We start from the raw sequence: 25,509 nt of genomic DNA on the forward strand, positions 1-25,509 counted from the left end.
CAAAACTGTCCTTTCATCTTTGGGACCTATTGATTTGAAGGCAACAGCCAGAATGATGAACTTACCCATAGTGATAGTCCAGGCCCAAACTCCAGTGCTGTGCAGGGATGCTGCTGGATTGTTAAGTGCTCTGAGACGCTATCCTGCGTGAAGGGCCCTATACAAATGTTGTTGTTGTTGTTGGAGGTACCATCCTTTGAGTAAAGTATTAAATTGAGGTTTGGCTTCTAATTCAGGTAGTTAAAGATTTAATGTTCCGACCAACAATCTTCCAGATTAATCGATCATGGTTGTGGTGGATCCTTGCAGTGCTGATGCCGGCTAAAAGTCACCGTACTTGACAGTAATTACTTTAAGGCACCTTGATATGCTTTAATATAATAAGTCACTATAAAAACACAAGTGCTTTCTTTCTCTTTCTCTCTCACTGTCAGAGCTTTAAGAATCCTAAAAGTGAAATCAACTTCAGAAGGCACCATTTTTATTTATTTTTTACTGTCCATGAATCCACAGCACAAACAATCCAAAATTTGGCTCACATTGGCAGCCTGATTCAGAAAGTATTCAAGGATGGTTAATGTTGGATCAGCATGTTAGGAGATTTATGCTCCAAACATAGGATTGGATGTATGGCCATGAATCTCCTGCTTTACTTGACCTGGAATGCTTGACGTTCAATAACAAAGTGGATTCCAATTCCCGGTATAGACATCCCTCACATTGATCAGCGTAACTTTCTCTAAAATAATTAAAATACAAGAGGCATGGATCCCAAATTCGTTACAGTTGTCGGACACTGTTCTTCCTTACTTAGAAGCATCAGAGTGGTGGCCTACATTCTATAGTGCTGTGAAACACGCATTACTTGTTATTTTCGCACATTTAAAAATTGTGCAAAATGAAACAAAATGCTAATTTATTATTAGGCACTAGCTCCCTTTTGCTATTTTAGTATTCAACGAAAGCACTCATAGTCCCGAGAAAACGGAAGTTTTTTCACGTGGTGTTTTTTCCGCAAATTTACAGTATTAAATTACAGTATTAAAATAGCACCATGAACAGACACTGTGCAAAGTCATAGCAACCTTTCAGGCAAGAACTTACGTGCACTCTACTATTACCATGAAGAGAAATTACAATGTCAGGTGCAAACAAATGTTACTTTGAAAGCAACATCCAAAATTTATTATTTGCATTCAACCAGAGACACTTGTATTATTTTAAATGAATCCACCACAATGATAGTGGGGAAGGGGTTCTATTTCCAAGGCTGCTTGTTCCTCATATCTGCCATTCATAGTCAAGTTTGACAATTTTCAGTTCTTATATTAGTATGAACTCAATGTGCACCATGTTTGATGATACACATGAACCAGTGATTCTACAGCAAACATGATACAGTGATATAATTTGTGGAGTACCAAAGAATCTTTACAACTTTCAAAACAGGAGGAGTTTTTCTTTTTAACAATATTAAAATTATTTTATTTTAATTGGTAGTGATCTTAATTAACGGGATGGATTTCCACAACTAAATTATTATTCCAAATGTGCATGTCTTTCCCAAAATAAGATACAAAACTATAACCTAGCTTTATTTTAATGCTGCTAATTTGGGGAACAATTTATAAATGCCTCTCAATTTTTTTACTCTAGTCAATTATAATATTTTTACAACTTTGATTCAAATGTTGGGCAGCGGATATGAATTCTTATAGATTTTTTAGAAAGTATTGCAGCAAACACAACTTCCTATTGAGCGGAGAATGTTGTGTGTGTGTGTGGGGGGTGGGGGGGCGAGGTGTGGTGGTGACTGACCAGTCCTACAAGTCAGTGTTTATCAACTTAAAATTCAGATCAAAATAGTACCTCATCACACACTGGTGTCAAAGCTATTAGGGGTTCCTGGTCTTGGTTTGTATGTGTGTGGGGGGGTGGGGTGGGGTGGGGGGGAAATCTTTAAGAAGACTGTAAAGAAATGGATTATGAAAATGGTAAGAAATATATATACATTCAAGGCATCGTGTATTTCCTACCTTTTACCTAAGGTAAAAGATAGAAATGACACGATGCTTTGAACGTGCAGCACTAGGAAACAAGTTGCCTTGTCCCTTCCTCTCCCGCGACGTGTGAGTAGAACAGGAAACAAGTCACTGTGAAACCAAACGAGCATGTCATAAAAGAAAATCTTAAACTGATAGCACAACAACAAACAGGATTTATATAGCCTCTTCAACTCCGGAAGGACATCCATACCNTTTTTTTCAATAAAAAAAATCGACTGTTGCAACACTCACTTTTTAGGTTCCAGGCACCTTAGCAGGAACAGCAAATCAGTTCCTTTAAAGTACAGCGGAGTTCCTGGCTTCTGAAGGCGTAGATGATCGGATCAATGACAGAGTTACAAATGATGAGTATCAGGAACATATTGAAATGCGAAGTGAAGCACTGACAGTATGGATTGGTGGGGCAGAGGATAATGAGGATGAGGTGAAGAAAAAAGGGACTCCAGCAAATGAGGAAGACACCCAGCAAGATTGTGAGTGTGATGGCTCCTTTCATGCTGGTGGCTTGGTGAAGCGTTCGCTTCTTGTGTTGGGCCATGATCCTCTTGGCGTGGATCCGAGCAAGAGTGAACATGTGGAGGTACAGCGCACCCATGAAGATCACCATCACGAAGAAGAAGGAGATGAGGCAGATGACAACCGCGCTGTTTTCCGAGTAGACGATGAAGATGGCACTGGAGGTGATGCTGACCACCCAGATTCCAACCATCACGCCGACCGCACGCCGCGTTGTCATGATGGTGTGGTACCGCAGGGCGTAGAAGATGGTGATGTACCTGTCTGCCGCGATGGCTCCCAGGAAAGAGAGCGACGACACCATCGAGCTGCAGATCATCATGTCGATCAGGTTGTCTATCTGCTTGAGGAGGTAGTTCTGCACCACCATGACTCCTCGCTCCATTAGAATAAGAACTATAGTTTCCACCATGTTGCTCACGCTGACCAGCATGTCCGCCGCTGCCAGGCAGCAGATGAAGTAGTGCATGGGGGAATGCAGATTCCGGTTCTTAATTATCGCCGTCATCACCAGAATGTTTTCCACTAAACTCACAATCCCGAGGGACAAGAAGACCTCTTCTGGGACGCTGACATGTTGACACGCCACCGCCGACATGTTGGACGAACTGTTTGCGCCGTGCGGCAGCCAATGCAGCCTGAGGTCCTCGGGCGAAGTTCCCGCAGGAGCCAAAGCGGTCACGTTCATCGTTGGGGTTGGAAGTCAACCGCTCAGTGAAGACGTTGGAGGAGGAGGAGAGGGATGGGGTGGGCGATGGGGGATGGAGGGTGGTGGTGGTGGGGGGGGGGGGGTTAGACAGCGAGAGGATGGGGAACACCCACACGCACCCACCCGCACCCACACCCGCACCCACACACACACACACACACACTGGGTGGCCGGTGCCCACCTCCAGATGCTCAGTGACGCGAATCGTTTAGGGTACCTTAAGATAAAGCCCCCCCACCACCCCCAATCCCCCAACCACCCCCCCTCACCCCTTACCCCGAAAGTACCGACGCTATGGGATAAGTTACCCGACCCTCCAGGGTTGGGGCGCCTCTGCGTTCATCAGCTGCGCTCAGCGGGAGGAGGGGGGGTGTGGGCTGTCAGGATAGGCTGCGGAGTGGCTTTCATTGAGAGGTCGACTTCAGTGCCTTCGTCCTGTGCTCTCAGTGGGTGAAGTCGAGGTCCTGTTCTCTCGCTCCCTCTCTCTCTCTCTCTGTGCTGCTCTCCGTTGCGAGTCGGCTTCATTAAACTGGGTGTGATGTGGGTAGGGGTGGAGGTGTGGGTGGGGGTGTGATGTGGGTGGGGGTGGGATGTGGGTGGGGGTGGGATGGGGGTGGGATGGATGGTGGGTGTGGGGGGGGGGAGAGCACAGCAGCTGGACACAGGATGTGGGGAACTCGCTCTCAAAAATAACTTCTCTTAAAAGATCTGAGCTCATCCCACAGAACCCAAACACCTCCTCCCTTCCCCTCCACCCTCCCACACCCCCCACACCCCCCCTATCACAAGCTCTGGCCCCGCCAGGCTCTTAATTGACTGGCAGTTGCTCAGGAATGGTTGGATGTGCAGTGGAAGGAATCAAAGATCGTCTGTTTTCTTGATGTTCGACTCTGGTGCCTCAAGTCGAGTCGATCCGGAACGAACGACAGCAGATTATCGCATTCCGAACCGCACAGACTTCCCTTGATCGCCTGCGGTCAGGTTTGACCGCAACCGGTTTCAGCGGCGACGACGACAACTACTTGGATTTATGTCGCCCCCCCCTCCCCTCCTCCTCCACGCCGGACGGCGTCTCGGAGCGCTTCACTGTCACGGATCCCGGGGCCGAGCCGGGGAGAGGGGGAGGGGGAGGAAGGGGACCAAAGGCGCGGTCGAAAAGAAAGGTCTTCAGCGGAGACCTGAAAATGGGAAGAAAGGGAGCGAGGCGAAGGGAGTGAGGAAGGGAGTTCCAGAGCCTCGGGGCGTAGTGGCTGAAGGCATGGCCACTGAAGGTGAAGCGGAAGACTCGGGGGACAAGGAGGAGGCCAGACCCGGAGGAACGAAGGCAATGGGCACTGTTTTGAGGAGAGAGGTCAGAGAGGTCGGGGGGTGCAGAGGAGTGGAGGGATTTGAGGACAAAAACAAGAACAAAAATTTGGATTTATATAGCACTCTCCACGCCAGACAGCATCATTATATGTAATAGGGCACAAGTACTTGCACTTTCCTGGTCTCTGGGAAAGGTTCTGTTTCTCTCACCTTAGGTGAATCTGGTGGTAGTTCATGGCCTTTAAGGTGTGAGTGGTGTAAGACTTTAGCTATTCAATGAGATGTGAAAGTTATGTCAAACAGGTTCAATTTGAAAATGGGAAGGGATCCTATCTACACAGTCACTCCATTTCATAGTAATTCCTCCGAAGCACTTTGAGCAGTCCTTCCGACATGGTAGGGCACGAAACCAAATGCAAGGATTCTTCTTCTTACCTTTATTTCATGTAAATGAATGAATAATACGGAATATCACCACAGTATAAGTGGATCAAAAATTAACTTGCATTTTTAGGACCCAACATGTTCAAGGCTCAAGGTGTTTGATAGTAATTACTGTTTTTTGTGTTTTTGGGAAAAAGGTAGTGTTTTTGCTGACAAAATTGGCTTCAGTGAGCAATTAGTTTTACCAAACGATGAACGTAACAAAATCCCAAATCAGTGTTGTGATCGATCAGTTAATCTGGTGGCTTCTTGAACGGGAAACTGTAAGAAACTCCCCTCTTTTTTTTTTTGAAAAGTGTCATAGAATCTTTTAACAATTACCTGCAGAACAGACAGACTTACATTTAACTTACATTTAACATTTCATTCAAAAGACCACATCTCTGACCCAGTTCAGGACTCCAGTGACAGCCCAAACCCTGAGTTGAAGTACAGATCTGGGTTAACCCAGATGTAGGAGTGTTACCAACTGGGCCAAGCTAAATACAGGTGGATTGCTCGGAATCCACAGCTGTAGCTGACTGCCGATTACTTTCAGAGTACAAATACATTTCTCCAATCCAGGACAGACTTAGTTGTGTGGTGGTACCTATCTGAGTTTTCCTTATTATCTACTACAATAAAAGATTGAAGATAAAGAAAAGTAAACAGGAGCAACCACTACATTATATAACTGATTTTGGACAGTTGTTGTAAACCGCTAATAGGATAATATCCAGCGTAAATTGGATATTATCCTATTACACTGAAAACCTAGTTTGGAAACTGGGCACAAAATGAATCATCTCATAAACCCCACAAAATTTAAATGTGCGTAAGTAAACGACTTTTCAAAGCATTATTTTAAAGATGCCCCAAACTGCTGACTATTTATTCATCAAGTGCCACATTCTTTCAATAATTGAATTAAAACAGGCCTTTCAAATTGTACAAACACATTTTATGTAACATTCAGGCAAAATGGAAGTGAAGGGCTACAGCTGTAGCTCACATATGACACTTATCAGAAACAAAGAGAAAACAAAAGTTTAGTTGATAAACTTGAGTTAAATGCTGATCTTTTTATTGAGTAAAAACAAATGTGACTGTTGCAAGAAGGTGACAAGTTGTGCATTGCTTTTATCAAAATAAGTACAATCTGTGCTTCCAACATTGTCCTTCAATGCAATTTCTAAAAAGATCATTGTGCTTTCAAAGGAAAAAAAAGCTGACACCTGGGTATATATAACCTACTCAAAGATTTAATCCATCTCATTTAATCTTTTCAGGAATTGTTCTTTAACGTTTCTCACTGACCCCAGGTAGTAAAACCAAGCAACATTCCAAATTTTGTTCTCTAAAGAAACATAGGAATATGTAGGATCATAAAAGATCCCGTGGTCCATCTCAATACTCCTATCAACAGCTCATTTACTCTAATAATACCAAGTTTCTTCATAAGGTGGTTATGAATTTTAGAATCATCCTTGCTACTTTGAAAGAAGAATGCCATAAGCTACATCCAGAAGTCCAAATGTACCCTTTATATATACTAAATAACCAATTCTGAAGCATGCCAATTATACTCTATTATGTGCACAATTGGCTGCCGCCTTTCACCCATGAAATACAGTCAATCCACTTTACAGTGTATTCTGTGAAGCGCTTTGAGACATCTCGAAGACGTGATAAGACACTATTTCAAACGCAAGGATTATTATCATCGTGAATAGTTTTACTGGCAAGGAATCACATTATTATGTCTGTTTTAAAAAAGGTAAAAAATTCTACTTTGCAGAAGTGTGTCCTGTTTATGCCATTTCTCTCCCAAAATGATACCTTTGGAAAATGACCGGTGCCACAGCATTGGCTTAGAGAGCGCATTTGTATGGGTAGAAACATTAACTTTGTGTAACTACATTTCTAATTAGGTGACCTAAATTGCCACCTGCAAAGTAATGCTAACTTGTTAATGGACAGTGGGGTCTGGTTAGCTCAGTGATAATGTCACAAAGTTAGGGCAAATAAAGTAAAATTAACTAAACTGTCTAAACACCCACTCCTTTCTGAAAATAGCAACCATAGAATCTCAATTTGTTCAGAACTCCGGCCACACAATAGTGAAGATGCCTTTCGCTTTAAATTCTTGAATTAGATAAGCTGAAAGAAAATTCAGCCAATTCATTGGATCACTTTCAGTGAGAGAACGAACAAGACATTTAACAGGAAGTGCCTAGAGGGATATGAACTGGCTCCATAACATATACGACATTCATGAATGACTAATTGTTTGAAGGGTAAAGAGTAGTTAAGAAAGAGCATCTGACAGATAATGTTTGCTACAAAGTCAAGAGAGATGAAAATATTGCAATACTAGTTTTCAATACTAAATTAAATAAGATTTAGTACAACTCTGCTTGCAGATAACTGTTTAAGACAGAAAATAAGAATCCTTACTAGTGTGGACTGTAGGTCAGCACTTTCAGGATATTCGGAGTCCTGTAGCTCAGTGGTTAGAGCACTCGCTTTGCAAGCGAGAGACCTGAGTTCAATTCCAGGCAGGTCAGGGCGAAACCTTGGGCAAGTTTCCTTACTCCACACAGAGCCTAATAATAATCCCTCCAAAAACCCAAAACAATAATAAATTGGTCATTTTCAATCTACAACTGTTTGTGGGACATTGCTGTGCGCAATTGGCTGCCGCGTTCGCCCACAAATATACAGTCAATTCACTTTACAGTATATTCTGTGAAGCGCTTTGGGACGTCCTCCCGACGTGAAAAGCGCTATATCAAATGCAAGGATTATTATTATTATTATTATTTTGAGGACTAGGGGCCAGATTCAGAAATGTCTGTAAATTAAGGTGAACCAAAGATGTAGTTTTGGTCTGAACCTGCCAACAACTTTAGAACAAGAAATGACATTGACCAAATCAAATTATGCCAAGGAGCAAGCATGCAATTTTTGAAGGGATCAATTAACTGTTACCTGCATAGATCAGGGGCATTCATGACATTTTTCTACCTTTTTCTCCAAGTGATGAACATGCTTAATGTAAATATTTAAAGGTTACCTTGTGGATTGTACAGGGCAGCTTTATCCCTAAAACTAAAACTCATCAGAAGTTTTGCCGCACTTTAATTGCTCTGATGCAAGTGTAATGTTATATTGAAACCTTAATGCTCTGCCAAATTAACCATGTGAGGGCAACTAGAATGTTATGTGCTGCGAATTGTTGTTTGAGATAATAAAGTAATTCATTTTTCATCTTATGCAACCTCGAAATTTTATTGCCAATTATGTGTTACAGTACCACTTCTTAAGGTCAAAGTATTGACTTGGGTTTTCATAACACTTTAAATGTTATCATGGAAATAACGTCAAGCCTTACATCAATTTTGCTTTCTAAGTTTGTTTGTTCCATATTTGTTTTCAATTATGAATTGCAGCTAGATTTGACTCCACTAGTATCATTGCAGGACTCATTCGAACTTGCTCCAAAGTTTAAACAAAACTTTGCTATTTTTTGAGCAAAAGCACATAAATGCTATTCAACGACTTGAATTTATGAACCCCATCATGTGGGCAGCACGAAGGAGCACTTAACAGCAGCATGGCTACACCAGCGTGGAGTCCTGTAGCTCAGTGGTTAGAGCACTCGCCTCGCAAGCGAGAGACCTGGGTTCGAGTCCAGGCAGGGCAAAACCTTGGGCAAGTTTCCTTATTCCGCACGCCTGATGATAATTCCTCAAGAAAAAAAGTAATTTGGTCACTCAATCCATAACTGTGGGACGCTGCTGTGCGCAATTGGCTGCCGCGTTTTGGCCGCAAGTATACGGTCAATTCACTTTACAGTATATTCTGTGAAGCGCTTGGAGACGTCTCGAAGCTGGAAGGGGGGGGGGTGGGGTGTGGTGACCAAAAGCGCAGGTAGGGAATCTTAAGGGATTGGGGCAAGGAATTCCATGGATATACTGAAAGCTCGGCTACCAACTGTAGAGTGGGGGGAACAAGAGACATGCAGCAGATCTGTGCCAACTGAGGGATGGCAGTAGGTAGAGGAGTGGGGTGTGAGCAGATCAGAGAGATAGGGAGGTGCCACGATATGAAGAGATTTGAAAGCAAGATTGAGGATCTTGAAATGGATCTGTTCTGCCACAGGGAACCAGTGGAGCCTGGAAAGACCTGGGTAATGGAAGTGAGGAGCCTGGTATGGATTCAAACAGAAAATCCATCAAATATTAGGTCTGCATCTATCTGATTGATTAAGCATGGTTATCTTGATTAATATCTTTCTCATCAATAAACAACCTCAATTTGATAAGATCCAAATATATTACACATCTTGCAAAAGGGCAAACCTGGGGTTATGCACACACAAGCATTTGTGCATCTACTCACTGTCATCTGATTTATTTATAATTATAAGACATTTATAATTATTCTTTTATATACAAATCCGTGCATTAATTGCATTCTTGCAATGCGCAAATCAGTGAAAGACTGCTACAAATTCAATTTAAGATTCCAGTTCAATTTAAAACACTGGAATTTCTTGTACGAGTTATTGTGATTGAAGCAAGAAGGATGCATATCAATTATCTGTGACACGTTGCTGTATGTGTATATGTGTAAAGATAGCAGTCCTTCAGTGATATGTGCTTAGAGCAACAATGTAAGAGGCCAATATTCCAACAGNAAAAAAACGGTCTTCCAATTTATAGAACAACATTGTAGATACATTTTAATCAAAATATGTTGCATTACTTTATATGCAAAATGCCAACTATTGTTATTCTAAGTTTTAAAATATGCATTGCAATATACTTGAGACTTTCTAGCGAATGTAAATGTTTGATAACACATTGGCAGATTGGTTAAAATTATAAATGCGACACCAGATAAGGATAGGTTGACATTCTGTGAATTATTTTGTAAATCAATCGATAGCTAGGTAAATAAACTTACATATAAAACTGTAAGAAAAAGTTTCACATTGTTTCTTCTTCCCCATTTTATTTTTCTTATTTCTGCATTTATTAAACTCACCTCTCAGGAACAGAAGGTACATTAACAGGAGCATTCCTGGATATTTGATCAACACATAAAATAATCTAATTGATTCATAAAATAGTTCCATCCACTCACTTGCAGATTTCAGAGCAGGTCCAAATGAGATAGAAGATTTAAGCATGAACAACATTTACACTGGGTACTTTGAGATTGCAGTCATCACACACTACAAGAACGGTTTCTTTGAGGAGTATATTTTGTTCATTTGTTTGTATACATTTTGAGAATCTTGATCAATGGATACTTATCGAGAGTGGGTAGATAGTTATAGGATTATTAACAGTATTATGCTGTGATTGCATTGGTAATAATTACAATCTGGTGAAAAGCGCTATATCAAATGCAAGGATTATAAATAATGAATAGTTTTTGCAAGGTCATTGAAATGTATAACAAGTCTAAGAAGTTTAGTGTATAGGAAGTTAAATACAGAATTTTTTTTTCTAGTGGTAAAATATATATATTCTTTAAAAAAACTTTGTTAAAAAATGTTCTGCACAAGCACTTAACTTGGGCTGGAGAGCCCTCTACAGGCAAAATGAGACACTGTGTACTGTACTTATTGACTGTAGATTTAACTTTGTGACATTGTCCGGAATCATTGAATTCCCTCCACTTCATTTTCTCCAACAGTGTAGGGAATTCTACTGTGAGCACATTAAAAAGCAGAATATCCCACATCTGTGCTATGTGCATGGACAAATTGAAAAAAAATTGTGTAGCAAACCGAGGGGACTTTCAAACCCATCAGCACTGAAACACACCTCACAGCAGTGAGTGAACAGTGCACTGTCCCTTGAGCAGTTGCTGACTTTCCTGCACCCTCTGTGCAATGTGCAAGAGATGTCACTGTGGACCATTATCGCAGGTATATAACCTGTATAAATCTTATAAAAATAGTGCGTTATTGAACAAACTCCTTAATCTAATACTATATGCAGGATCAGCTTCCTAAACTTATTGGTGAAACTCGTCTCAATTTTATGGCAATTAAATGGGCATCAGAAATTCATCAATGACCAAAATTGTGGGCCGCTACCCTAAGAGCCATTGTGGAGATGAGTAACCAAGTTTTATTTTGGAGCGAATTTTACAGTATATTATACATAAATACATGCAACATACATCTGTGTAGGTATCACACATATGCAGATATTTATACAGCAACACCATTTATATACAAGGTTTAACAAATATCATTCACTAGTCACTATCATTTGCTAAGTTGGTATCAGTACCACTTGGTAGATGGCAATATTATTGCTGAGAATTATAAATACTGCTGTAAGATGGAATTTATTTTCAGTTAAAGCAGTAATCACATTGTAAGTTTATTTGCAAAATATTGTAGCAGGTGATCAACAAGATTTTCCCTATTTTTGAAAAACTAAAAACAGTAAAATGAATTCCCCCCATCCAAAAACGCCATTTAAATTCAAGATTTATCAACTCCTTACACAAGAAGCATTGATAGTCTTGTGTACCATTGTCTTAAGAAGGAACAAATTGATACCTTGCGAAAGATATCCCCTTTCCTGAATCAGCCAGAAACGTTTCTATGGCATTTTTAACCTAAACCTGTAAGGTTTCGGGCAAAGCACAGTAGTCTGCAGAAACAAATGTTGACTTTCAAAGATTATTAAAACATATTAAAACAGTCAAATAACATTTAAACATTTACAGCTCAAATTAGAAAAATGAAAAATTGCATTGTTAATTATGCTTTCAGCAATAGACCCTTGGTAGCCAGGACAGCTTGAGCTTAGACTGATTGAGTACACATAGTTGGACATAGTTATTAAAAACTAAAATCATCTTGAGAATCTAGTAGGAAAACTAAGTTGAGTACTAAAACCCAAATACTGTAAAATGCCCCACATCCATTAAGCTACTGTGTGTTTTCACTGCCACATTTTGTTATGGGCTAAACTTATTACAGGTCTCGAATGACTGCTAACCTAGTTAAACAATGTTGTGGTACACATGATCCAATGTAGCCTTCAACGGGGGGTGGGGAGGGAAGGGTAGGGGGGCGGGGAGAGGAGGGAAATGATTGCATAAATTTAAATTGATTTGGCACATTTAAAATTTTTAAAAATATAATACATGCTACGGGCAAAATGTATTATAAGCAATTTCTTCCTACCAGAATACTCTCGTAGAATGCTACTGTAATGAAGTTGCAAAAATATTGATCTAATGATCTGAAACATTCAAACGGTATTCTTACTTTGCATAATCCAACATGGATATGCAGTTAAATCAGCCACAAGACCCATTTAATTTGGAAAACTAACCGTACAGCTGAGTCTTCATGAAGTATTTTGATATTGGTTTAAATCAACTCCAACTCCACATCTACAGGTTTACGCTGAATAATTCCCAATCTCAGTAAAGTCATCCAAGGGAAAGAAGCCAATATATATGCAATATATATTTTGCTCGATTGGAAAGATTACAACAAATACGATCTTTGTAGTTGACCCTTTATCTGGCAACTCTCATCCGGAACCTCAAGAAATCTTGATCAATCAAAATATTGGCAAATATCAACATACTCCAAATTTCAGCAACACCACTTAAGGCACGAGGGGAAAAAACACATGGAATAGTATTTAATGTGTAATTTTCTGAAGATTGAGTTCTGGAACTGATATTGAAAAGCTGAGAATTTGCACAATACAGCTGAAAAGGGTGCAAACAATTCACACAAGTGTTTGATTAACAGAACATCAGCAGGAGTGTAAGAATTTAATTTTCACAATCTAAAGTAAAAACAAATTCAAAGCAGGATTTGAGCTCAGGCCAAAATATTTTATAGAACAGTGAATGGAAATGAAGATTGTACATAAAGCTTTTCTTTTTAATAAAAAAAACGTAACCCTCTCTCAACTGAGTTGGCTAAAACAGAATAAGTTCTGCAAACATCAGAATGTAACAATCAGACTTCATTTTCCCCAAGATGAATTGTAAAATGGAAAAGGTCATTATACACAACGCAAACTAAATGCTAGAGATGAAGAGAAACTGATATTTCTAATATATTTATCTAATGTTTTGAACATAATCCTGACACTAGTTCACAAACTAGCGCTTAGACGATACACTTTTTGAGATGATCCTGTATTTAGTCTGTAGTTTCTAACATGTCAGTTTCTCAACGACCAAACAGTAATTAGTTGCCTTCCAACAATATGCACCATTAGATTATAGAATTTCTATAGACAACACGAAGGCTGGCTAGGAAGCAGAATCTACACTCTCCTCAGTCACACTTTCATTTACAGGATTCAGTGATTTAAAAGGTTTATGGCGGGTCAACATCTTCTTAGTTGCTGTAACAAGTCTTGAATAGTTCTCTGGGTTATACTCTTGGTGCTGTTTTGAAGGTAGCAAAGGCACTCCATCCTTCTTTCGGGGCAAAAATAGTGGAGGACGTCTCTGATTTTCACCATCTTTTATAGATTCAGGGAGTGGTTTGCGTTTGCTCTCTGGAAGCAACATAACACACAACACCGACAGGACAGCGAAAGAGGCAAATATAACATGATGAAGAAAGAATCCATGTTTATTGTGTAGGTCCGTGATTGGAGTTGTTGCTTTTCCAATACAGCCTATAGCCAATATTAAGCCTAGACCTGCACCTCTGTGAACAAAGTTGTTTTAAACAATTAGAAACAAAATATAGGAAAGACCAACTTCACAGAACTAAGCACCTTTTAAGAGGTTTCTAAAAATGTTGATTATAACAGTACAAAGTAATAATCCTAGTATAACCTTCAATATTCTTTTTTCAAGGGTATATATAAATTCCAGATATGGGAGGAGTTAGTTTTACATTAATTTTCAACAATGTAATAGATGTATTAATCCTACCTATTTTAAGTTATAATACTCCTGTAATGATTACAGCTCCTTATCACATCATCAAAATGTCTCAAAGAACCTCAAAGGATGTACTGGTGTACAGCATAGTGACTACACAGCAGCCAATTTGCACACAGCCATGAACTTATTCAAAGTAATGAGTAATTAAATAATTAAGTTACTTCCCAAAGCTTTGCAATATTAAAACTACTATATTGTACCACAATTGTCTTGCCAGTTTTAATTCAAAAGCCTCAATTATTGTGCTAAAGGTCTTTTCAAATGAAAACAAAATAATCGGTACTCGAAGTGAAAAAGTAAAACACTAATTAATTTACATAGAGTGATATAGCACAGAAACAGGCCATTCAGCCCAATTAGTCCATGATTGTGTTTATACTCCACACAGGCTCCCAACCCTCTTATATTTGCTTCTGCCTTATCTATGTGTCATGCAAGGATTATTATTATTATTATCATCATCATCATCACGTTCTCTTAAATGCATTGAAGCTTTTTGCTTCAACCACAGCTTCAATTTGAAGTGAATGTAAATATTGTTTCTGTTGTACTTACCTAACCACTGTAGGGATCACCTCACTGGCAAAAAAGACACTTAATATGGCAACAGCATATGATGAGCAAAGACCCAGGATAGAAAGTGCAAGAACAAGACTGTGATGCAAATCTGCAAGAAAACAAAACCGAGCGATACTGAAATAAACGAAGGCTTTACAACTTAATTTTGTCATCAACATTAAGAAAATCTTATCAAATCCAACGCATAATAGTTACTTCAAAACAAATGACCCAATTTGGTTACAATATTGACATAAGAATCAACTATTGTCACAATATAGAACTTGAAGATACTAGTTGAGGAAGTTGATCTATTCCTGTATTGGATCATGAAAAAGAAAAAAAGAAAAAAGTTAGATAGGTCCACAGTAAATTGTGGAATCTAATGTTAAGACACATGGAAAACTACCTGAAACAAATGACTAACAATAAACCAAAATGTAACCTTAAAAATATTACAATATGAAAACTGGTCCAACAGGTTATTCCTGCATTAAAGAACACCTGAGTAAACGTTGCGCCCTAGTCATATTTCCAGAGAAAGTTGTATGCATTGATTATAATGTACATTTCATGTAGCCACTTCATCTTAGAAATATTAATGTTATATCATTGCATTTGATATAGTGCCTTATCACATTGTTGAGCTATCTCAAAGTGCTTTACAAGATTTTACTGTGAAGTAAAAGCAACTATTTGTAGGTAAACATGGCAGCCAATTTGCCATAATCAGTCATGAAGTGAATGACTATTTTTATCTTGAGAATTGTTGGCCTGGATACTGGGAGAAACTGCCTTCTCTTCAAAAAACGTGCCATGGGATCCTTTACGGACAGGCAGACAGAACCTTAGTTTAACGTTTCATCAAAAGGACACACATCCAACAATGCAGCACATATCCAGCACTGCACTGGAGCGACACCAGTCAAAGTCCTGATATGGAGCTTAAACCCACAAATATGTTTGCATTACATTTAGATACAATCACACATAATTTGTCAGCAGTTAACACTGCAATCCAAACATATATCAACTTGTTTATCAACTGCATTAAACAAAAAAGTTGTGTATCCAGGTCTTCAAGTTCCCTTTTAAAAGAGCTTGAGTATAAATGCCAAGGATCACAACAAACTAGGTGAACAGAATATTATAAAAAAACATTTCCACACTTTGCAGAATTGGGGGGAGGGAGGGCATCTACTTCTTCAACAAGTCCGATTTCTCTACCTAAAACAACACACTAACAGGCGATTCCTGATACTGTCACTGATTTAGTAATAATAATGTCATGTCATTTTAAAAGTTGCTGGGTAAAAAAAGGATTCCAGTGTGAAATGAAGTGTACACTTAATACAGTTTTTTTAAAAAATGTGTATTCTCTATGGAGGATAATCATAGTAATCATCAATACTTACATTGCATGAGGGCAAGCAGCAATAGCGAGGACAATCCTGTGATGATTGTTGTGAGCAGAAGGATGCCACGCCGGCCACACTTATTCACAGTAAAATAAAGGAAAAGGCAGGCCACACCTTCAGTACCTACAATGATAAAATAGCTGAAGTAGAAACTTAGGTCATAACCAACAAGGTTCTGGACGAAGCAGTGTTGAATTCCACCAGCAATGAACCTGAGAGAAAATAATGTGAAATAGTCATTGGTTTAGAATAGCAGCTAAGATGCACATATCAGTTAATATAATGAATTAGAATTTAGGCAAAACAGATACAGCCGATTTCATGGTAAAACAGTAACACAGATTTAAGGTTGATTGGTAATTATGGGAAACCAGCCTTTATTCTTTAAGAAAACATTTATCCATTCATCCTCATGCAAATTTAGCTTGGATAGTGGGGCACTAGATTAAGTATAAACTGGAAACTTTAGTCCAAAAGACATCCATTTAGGTTAAAAGCGATCAACCAGTTTTTAATGAATTCCAAGCACTAGGTCAGTCACTTAACACTTACGTGGTAAACCCCAGGATTATGATATTCTTCCAAATAATTCGAGCATTACTCATATCGTAGAAGGTATACCACTGAGGCTGGGTAACATTTTCAAACATAGTATCCATCTCTGTGGAGGGTGGGGGAAAAAAATGTAGGATTTTAAGAAGAATGAGCAGTTACAAGTTATTTGGAATGTGAAATCTAATAACTCAGATATTTCAGACTTGAGTGTGAGAAAGTATGCAATGCTTTGTCAATGAAGGATATTCTACGTCTGCTAGTTCAATTCCACACAACAGGTCACTCAATCATAGAAACATCAACACATGACTCAAGAATACCAAGTTGCAGTCCCAATGTCTTGGGGTACATTTAATGTGGAGTCCTGCAGCTCAGTGGTTAGAGCACTCGCTTTGCAAATGAGAGACCCGAGTTCAATTCCAGGCAGAGGGCGAAACCTTGGGCAAGTTTCCTTACTCCACACACAGCCCTAATAATAATCCCTCCAAAAAAACAAAACAATAATAAATTGGTCATTTTCAATCCATGACTGTTTATGGGACATTGCTGCGCGCAATTGGCTGCCGCGTTCGCCCACTAATATAGTCAATTCACTTTACAGTGTGTTCTGTGAAGCGCTTTGGGACGTCTAGAAGACGTGAAAAGCGCTATATCAAATGCAAGGATTATTATTATAACAAGAATGTGCTACATCAGTTATAAAAGGACAGAATTATGGACACACGACCTGATCTAGTATAGTGTAAACTAATTGTATAATATTTTGCCAAGCATTTTGATACATTTTTTCACCACTGTTTCACAATATGTCAATTGTGTTTGAAATTGGTCATTACTAAACAACTTTGGGGAAAAAAAGCCAAGCTACAGAAACTTAATAGTTAAAACTTTCGGTGTGGTATCAAAAGAACACGTCTTTTTTCACTTTACTGTTTTCTCTGTAGTGCAGATACACTATAGCAGTCCTCACAGATTAAGCTACAACAGTAGTCACAAGCTAAAATACAAGAACAGGAGAAGGCAGACACTAGTAATCTAGACAATTTTCTCATTATGCAGCCACAGAATGTAACATACCATTAAGCACATTGCAAGAAGCATATAATTCATCTTCCAAGTCGACACCATTACCCACTGCAATACGACGTATTATTTGCTTACACTTCTCCATCTGCTTGGTTGCAAGAAGCCAGCGAGGAGACTCTGGGAACACAGCAGGAACACTGCAGATTGAAAGAAAATGGAACAAAATTGTTTTTATTTCAAAGTAAACCATTTCTCTGCTCTTTCCTACCCCCTTCAAAAAAACTAGAGATATTAAAGATATCTGCTACGGGAAAATATTAAAGTAGACTCCTTTCCGCTACGGTCAGGTGTTTTACGATTTCCTGATAAAATGTATCAGCACCTCCTGATAGGAGGTGCTAAAAAGTTCTTGGATATAAAGTTCTCCTTCCACTCTCCAACACTATTTCCCATTGAAGTATTCTTCCTAAGCAAGCAATTAAAAAGTTCTGCACTGGCCAGGGCTTGAGTTAAGAAAGAATGCTTTTTTTAAAAAAAAAAAGCGATTTGTGTCAATAATAGTCATTAATGTGATCCAGTACACGTCCTTGATGGACAAAAAAACATACATGCACAAGGAAAGAAATAATTTTGAATTACAGTTACAGGGTCAAAAAATGTTCCCAGGTTCACTGGGAAGTATCCATTTGTACAAAGATAGTTTTCTGCCTTGAAATCAGGTGATGATGTCATGGTTTTACACTTACCACCAATAAATTAGCAGGAGCAGAAAAGGGGCAGTGACCACACCTTGTAAAATTCGCCAGTCTTTACACAACTCAGTCACACCTGGTAACAGCAGCTTCCCGGCAACTGTAAAGAAGCCAGCAATCATTGTGATCATCAGTCTATGGGGAGGATCACACATCTCCAACCCTGGAGGAAGAATAAAAAACAATATTGGAAATTCTAGCCATTTTATGACTCCAATGGGACAGACAGTCAGATGATTTGAGATAGAGTAATATTTCTCCAAGTTCAACTTCTAAGAACAAAACCTTTGAAATTTAATTTCAGTGTTTATGGCTGATCTTGAACACAGACTGCGCTAGACCATCAATATTACTGACAAAGGCAGAATATACAAGTATCAACAAGTTGCTGCCTTCATACGTCTTGAAAGTGTATATTCGCCATGAAAACAAAATACCAAATTACCACTAACTATAGTGCTGAATGCCATTGAAATACTGCTCGACAAGCTTCCTCCTGCTTTACCAGCTATGACTGTTAGGGCTTTGGTCTGCAGGCTTAACAAGACCTGAGAACCCCTGGACCCTCCAAGTCTCGCTGAGTATTGCCACAGAGGATTGACTCGATTCTGACATTTCGCACGTCATCTCGAAGCCAGTTCATTTCAATTAAATATCTGATCATTTGTTGTGTGATCAAGTTGTAAATCTGTTTCTTGGAGATGCAACAAATACTCACTTGCAATATACACAGAGAGTAAAAGTCCAGCCAGTGCTGCCCCACTGAACACTTGCAATATGATAAACATTAAGAAGTTCAAAGAGACTGCAACTCCAACCCCAAGCATGATTGCCAGGACCAACGACAGGATAAATGTAGTTCGACGACCCAGTCTAAAGAAGGAAATAAAAAGTCTATGTTAAATATTTTTGCTGCAACTTTATTATAGTTATAAAACATCCACTTTGAAAAATGGCAAATTAGCGCTCAACTTGAATCTGGAATAAAAGACTCTAATATAAAAGATTACGCAAGAAAGAGCCTAGGGGATAGAAAATGACACCCATTTCATTTAGCACTATGGTAGTTATGACAGAAAACCTTAGAACCTTACAATTGAAAATTCCAAGTATAATAGTTTGCAATATTAGGACAGCCAATGATATTACACAAGCCCTCAAAACCTGAATGACTTTAAATAAATACATTTTTTTCCAGAGAAAGCCAATGATTTAAATCTGACAGAAAGGCTTACCTATCAGCAACCGTTCCGAAGGTCAGATATCCGATGATCCAACCAACCATGTAGCTCACTTGTTCCAGGGGAACCTTCCAGTAGTCATTGCATACCAGGTTCCACTTTAAAAAAAAATTAAAACACCTTAATCTAATTATCCAATGTGAAATTTTACCATCCTCTATTTCCACCAACACAACCGCATTTTGTCCAGCGGATCATCACCAGAATCTAAAATTTTCCAGCTTCTATTTTAGGTTTCCTACTCCACAAGCTGCACCAGAAATAAGGGGTATTGCCTTTCCAACAAGGCAGTCTTTTATATATTTGGTAAGATAATGTGCAGAAAAAGATTAGCCACTAGTTAAGTATATTAGTTCAGTTCAACACCTTCCCGAAATTGCAACTCCTGTGTCGTTTGCAAGTCAAATAATGTCAAAAGAAGATCTACAATAAATGGGACTGTTTTTTCTAAACTCAAATTTCAATAGTAATGTCACTAATAGATCACCGCTAGATGCAACTTGTTTTTAAGAAAACTCGGGGATGGCTCATACATTTTTTCCTGAACTTTCCTTTCAATTGCTGTGTATAACAAGACTTTGAGAATAAAAGTGATCTGCAGCTTGTGGCAACTCGTTGTTGCAAAATGTGAACACAGCGAAACCTCAAAAGATAGTGTTATGAGGAAACAAGTCAGGTGAACTCGGTAAATGTAAATCAGATGAGTCATGATCACACAAAGTGTTTATTTGCTATATGTTCTCAGTCAAAGCTGCTTACACTTGTTGTTCTGGTACCGATAAAGTCAAATATAAAGAAATACAAATAAGAATTAGACTTTCAATTACGTTTAACTTTCATACCAAGTTACATACAGAATTAGATGTTTTCTTACTTAGGAAAACATTCATTTTGAAATAATTTCTAGAATGACTGGGGTTGCAATATACTGTACTGATTCAAGACGTACATTAAAACTACATTTGCTTCAATGTAATCATTTGGTAAATCCCTCCAGATTCAAATCATAATCGCATCCGTAACTATATTGCTTGGTACTTTACCTAAAGTGCAATTTGTGTGGAAATCCTTGCCCGAGCACATCGCAAGAGAAATACACTCACAGAATTGTTTACGAAGCATTTTATTGTCAACACAAGCACGCAAATGAAAAAAAGCAATTTGTTTTCGAAGCAAACACAAATATAAAACATGAAAGGTACACTCTTGGGATCAAACTTTTCATAAGGGTTATAGATTGCCCTGATCAGATCTGAGTATCAGATACGCTTATCCGGAATTTTATAACACCACAGTAAGTCTGGGCTTCTTGTCACGACTACTACTATAATTAATTGCTATCTCAGTAACAATTGTAGATGGCACAAGTCTTAAGTACATTATTACCATTAGATCCCTTTGGGATGGGAAATTTAACAGATTTATTAAACTGGCGATGTCTTCATATTACACGTTTAGTTTGAATTTGGAATGACTTCTGCAATAATACCAAAAGGCATGTAATGTGGATGGTAAATTTTCCGGTAAAGTATTTGTTTTTAACAACAGTTAGTGAATCCAGTTATATCGGATTGTCAGTTCCAATATAACCACGAGTCTTCAGTGACCAGACACAATAATGCAAACGTTCACATACTTACATGAAATACCACAGCAGAACATCAGGAACAACTGTCCAGTGAACCCAGGATAACCTCTGTACAGTTAATAACTTATTTAAACATTAACAAGTTTTAGGCAACCCCAGCACACGCATTTTCGCTCACAATCTTTTTATCGAAACACACTAAACTGGACTGGAACAACTATCCAATTAGCAAATTGCTGAAATAATTTTTGGGAGAGAAAAAGGAGCAAAATACCTCAACTTTCAGCAAGTGGTACAAAAACATTCCATTTTGTTATCTTCCATTGTAGATTGCTGCTCTTATCCCAAATCTCTTCCTACACACCCCCCCTCCCCCCCCCCCCCCACTCCCGCTCCACTCTTACCCTGTACCCTTTTTTATGTTGTTTCTCAACAAATATTTATCCAATTCCGTTTTTTAAATGTTACAGTTGCAGCAAAAGAAAAACAAATGTCATAGGTTTGCCCCCAGCCCGCCCCTGAGAAACGTGGTGGTGATGGTGGCGGTGTCCACGCCTGGCAATAATGACGGCCTCTGTGCAAGGGGGATGGCAAGATTAGGACCCAGCACACCAGCGACAGAGGGAACATTAACCAGACACTAATAGATCACCGCTGGACGCAACCGCCGACACTTGCATTTATATAGCGTCCCAGAGGACTTGACAGTGGAGGAGCACCACCCCGAGTCGGGAGGAAAAGGGAGGAGGTGACCATAGACACGGTCAAAAAGGAAGGTCTTCAGACACGACCTGAAGATGGGGGACGGAGCGGGCAAGGGGGAGGGATTGAGGGAGAACGTTGCAGAGTTTCGGGGAGTACAACGCTAAATTACATTGGTATAGAGCCTTTCACCTCGGGCGGCGAGGTGTGGGGGTGGGGTGGGGGGACGTCCCAAGGTGCTGGGCAGTCAGGGATTTATTTGGACCCGAGCTGGGGGGTCGGGATCGGAACCTTCTACGTAATTCTGTGCAGATCCCCATTACAATCCTCTCCGTAAACCAAAACACCTCATTCCTTCTTGTCCCCCCCACTTCCCACCACCCCCCCATCCTCTCTCCTCTGTAACTTCACACATTGTTCCTCTCTGGACTTTTATCCAATTCGGTTTTAATCGCACTCCAACCAGCAACCAGCCAACAACCAACCAACCGGCCAACAACCAACCAACCGGCCAACAACCAACCGGCCAGCCAACAACCAACCAACCAACCAACCGGCCAACAACCAACCAGCCAACAACCAACCAACCAACCAACCGGCCAACAACCAACCAACCAACCAACCAACCAACCAGCCAACAACCAACCGGCCAACAACCAACCAACCAACCAACCAGCCAACCAACCGGCCAACAACCAACCAACCAATCAACCAACCAACAACCAACCAACCAACCAACCAACCAACCAACAACCAACAACCAACAACCAACCAACCAACCGGCCAACAACCAACCAACCAACCAACCAGCCAACAACCAACCAACCAACCAACCGGCCAACAACCAACCAACCAACCGGCCAACAACCAACCAACCAACCAACAACCGGCCAACAACCAACCAACCAACAACCGGCCAACAACCAACCAACCGGCCAACATCCAACCAACCAACAACCAACCGGCCAACAACCAACCAACCGGCCAACAACCAACCAACCGGCCTACAGCCGAGCAGACACCTCGCCGGGGAGGACCAGGTCCAGGTCTCCCCGTTGGCTCTTACCTGAGAGACGATGTTGTTGTGAAGGCCCGTCACGGGCTGATAGTGCCAACCCCGGGTACACGCTATGGTGTCGTTAGGGAGCGGCGGGCAGGGGGCGGGGCGGGGGAGGGGGGAGAGGGGGGGGAGGGAGAGGGGGGAGAGGGGGGGGAGGGAGAGGGGGGAGAGGGGGAGGGAGAGGGGGAGGGAGCGGGAGAGGGGGGGGGGGAGGGGTACCGGTACAGGCGGCAGCGGCTCCAGGTGTCCCGGGCCCCCTCCCCGCCCCGGGGGAGGCTGCGGTTCAGCAGCTCGGGGCCGCTCAGGTTGGTCAGGGCTGCGGGCAGCAGCCGAGGGTCGAGCCGACAGCGGTGCTCGGGCACCAGCGTCAGGAAGGAGTGGCTGAAGCAGCTGAGGGCGAGCAGGAGGCCGGGGAGGCAGGCGGGCAGCAGCCGCGCCCGGTGGTAGGAGCCGAAGCCGCCGACCTGCGGGAGGAGACCGTCAAACTCCATGAGCGCTGAGGCTGTGCGCTCCCCCCGCGGCCCCGCCCCCACCCGCTCCCCGCGGCCCCTCCCCCACCCGCGCCCGCCCCCACCCGCGCCCCGCCCCCACCCGCGGCCCCGCCCCCACCCGCTCCCCGCGGCCCCGCCCCCACCCGCTCCCCGCCCCCACCCGCGGCCCCGCCCCCACCCGCTCCCCGCGGCCCCGCCCCCACCCGCTCCCCGCGGCCCCGCCCCCACCCGCTCCCCGCGGCCCCGCCCCCACCCGCTCCCCGCGGCCCCGCCCCCACCCGCGGCCCCTCCCCCACCCGCGGCCACTCCCCCACCCGCTCTCCACAGCCCCTCCCCCCGCTCTCCGCAGCCCCTCCCCCTGCTCCCCACGGACCCTCCCACCACAGCCCCTCCCCCCGCTCCCTGCGGACCCGCTCCCCGCGGACCCTCCCCCTGTCACACCCACAGACCGACCCACTCACTCACTCGCTCACCTCCGCCGGGGGGAAAGTTTCCATTCCGGGCGGCGCCCCATCATCTCATTAAAGCGGCACCGACCGACCCCCCCACCACCACCCGCTCCCCCCCCACACACACACACAAGGGCTTTTGTGGGGACATTTCTCCCTGAAGCGCCAAGTGTGTATATATATATATGTGTGGGTTTCAGCCCAGTGTCTGACAAGTGGGGACCCCCTCCCCCCCCCCCCCGGGGACCCCCACCGCCGCCGCCCCCCGCGCTTTTAAGAGCATCCAAACCCAACTGAGATTCCCATCCGTGTCCCACCTTCACCCCCTCCCACCTTCGTTCCAGAGATGTTTTTATCTGGACGGGCGGTGTCCCTCTGCTCACCTCATCCCAGAGAGGATTAGGGTTGGCGAGTCGGCCAAGGCTTGGGGACCCCACTGAGTGTGCTTTGGGCGGGCGGGTGGGCTGGCGGGGGCGGGTGGTAACTGCGGGAGTCTAACCAGCTCTTAAAACCGCACAGCTTTCCCGTTGCATGTCCGGCGAGGACCGCTCTACCCGTTCGGGCTTTGGCTCTTGCCGCGTTACCGGGAGCTGAGTGGGGAGGGTCTCTGCACGTAGAGCACAACACAAAATCCACTCGCAACTGTGGATTTGGATTGCATTCCATTTGAAAACCGTTCCAACTGTGTTGGAAAGTCGGTTGTAATGTTCTGAAATGTCGTTTCACAGATATTACCAACGCAAGGGCATGTGTCACCGTGACAATAAATTACCAGGAAAGCTCTGCAGATGGTTATCTATCTGTCTGTCTGTCTGTCAATCATGATCTCGGATCCCCTAAAACATTCTCTGTTCCAGTGAAGAGCCCCGATCCTTTTTTTTAACCTATCCTAAAATTATTCCTGCAATCGTTCTTCGCACATTCACAAAATAGTCAATCCGCTTTGCAGTGTATCCTGTGAAGAGCTTTGAGATGTCTCATCGACATGAAAGGCGCCATATCAAATGCAAATGTTATTATTATTATTATGCCTTCATCCCTGGTATAGTCCTATGTTCCCTTTTTATAGTTTGGATGTCCTTTATTACTGGTGCAGCAGAGAAATACATAGTGCTCTAACTGCAGCCTAATTGTTTTCTTAATTTTGTGTTAAGTACTCTTATATATAAATTTCAGAATTCATAGACTACCGACTTAAATGTTGGATTACAGAAGGCATTCATAGACAAACGTACTTGTGTCTAAACTTTTAATCATCTTTGTTTTGTGCAACGTTGCCATAACGAGGGATTTATCTGACTAGTTTGACTAGGTATGTCAGCTCAAAAATGCCACAGACTCACCTCTCTCCCAAGGCATTAGCCTACAAATCCAGTCGCAACACTTTAAGATGTTTTGATGAGGCAATGAGGTGCTATTTCAAAAACAAGATTGATATTGATTCCATTGTTCCTTCTCAGAGTATGCTTCTATAAGGCTTTTGTAAATCCTTAAGTGCCATTAATCATGAGTGAGCTTCAACATTGAGTATTGGAAGGCTATTTGATTACGAGGGGCATTACTTGATCTTCGCTCAACATCTACTCGTGTTCACCTTGCAGCAGGTGGAGCTGGATAGCAAGAAATCGAGCTGCAGAATCTTTTGGCAAAGAGAGGAAAACAGATCTTGATGGGAGGTTATTT

The 25,509-nt window shown here is 41.7% G+C and overlaps 2 protein-coding genes across 2 annotated transcripts; both read right to left on the bottom strand.

The window, feature by feature from the left end:
* Positions 1-2,316: 2,316 nt before the first annotated feature.
* On the bottom strand, positions 2,317-3,270 carry mc1r (melanocortin 1 receptor). The gene has a single exon (XM_042340387.1). It carries the CDS (start codon positions 3,268-3,270, stop codon positions 2,317-2,319), a length of 954 nt encoding a protein of 317 aa, XP_042196321.1.
* An 8,907-nt stretch (positions 3,271-12,177) lies between these two features.
* Positions 12,178-25,107, bottom strand: slc22a31 (solute carrier family 22 member 31). The gene is made up of 10 exons (XM_042340388.1): positions 25,062-25,107; positions 22,893-22,954; positions 19,531-19,634; positions 19,014-19,168; positions 18,290-18,458; positions 17,595-17,740; positions 16,515-16,623; positions 15,960-16,174; positions 14,542-14,653; positions 12,178-13,744 (listed from the first exon to the last, which is right to left on the bottom strand). Exons 1-10 carry the CDS (start codon positions 25,105-25,107, stop codon positions 13,339-13,341), a joined length of 1,524 nt encoding a protein of 507 aa, XP_042196322.1. The 3' UTR covers positions 12,178-13,338.
* Between the last annotated feature and the right edge of the window lie 402 nt (positions 25,108-25,509).

This window comes from Callorhinchus milii, unplaced genomic scaffold, assembly GCF_018977255.1.
Source record: "Callorhinchus milii isolate IMCB2004 unplaced genomic scaffold, IMCB_Cmil_1.0 Scaffold14, whole genome shotgun sequence".
Taxonomy (NCBI): domain Eukaryota; kingdom Metazoa; phylum Chordata; class Chondrichthyes; order Chimaeriformes; family Callorhinchidae; genus Callorhinchus; species Callorhinchus milii.

What these genes read in the sequence shown, in the direction of transcription:
- mc1r (XM_042340387.1), bottom strand. Translation starts at nt 3,270, where the DNA reads ATGAACGTGACCGCTTTGGCTCCTGCGGGAACTTCGCCCGAGGACCTC.
- slc22a31 (XM_042340388.1), bottom strand. Translation starts at nt 25,107, where the DNA reads ATGGCAACGTTGCACAAAACAAAGATGATTAAAAGTTTAGACACAA. An exon ending in ACTCTCTGTGTATATTGCAA is followed by an intron (nt 18,459 to 19,013) that starts GTGAGTATTTGT and finishes TTCTTCCTCCAG; the next exon opens with GGTTGGAGATGTGTGATCCT. An exon ending in TTCTTGCAATGTGCTTAATG is followed by an intron (nt 16,624 to 17,594) that starts GTATGTTACATT and finishes CACCCTCCACAG; the next exon opens with AGATGGATACTATGTTTGAA.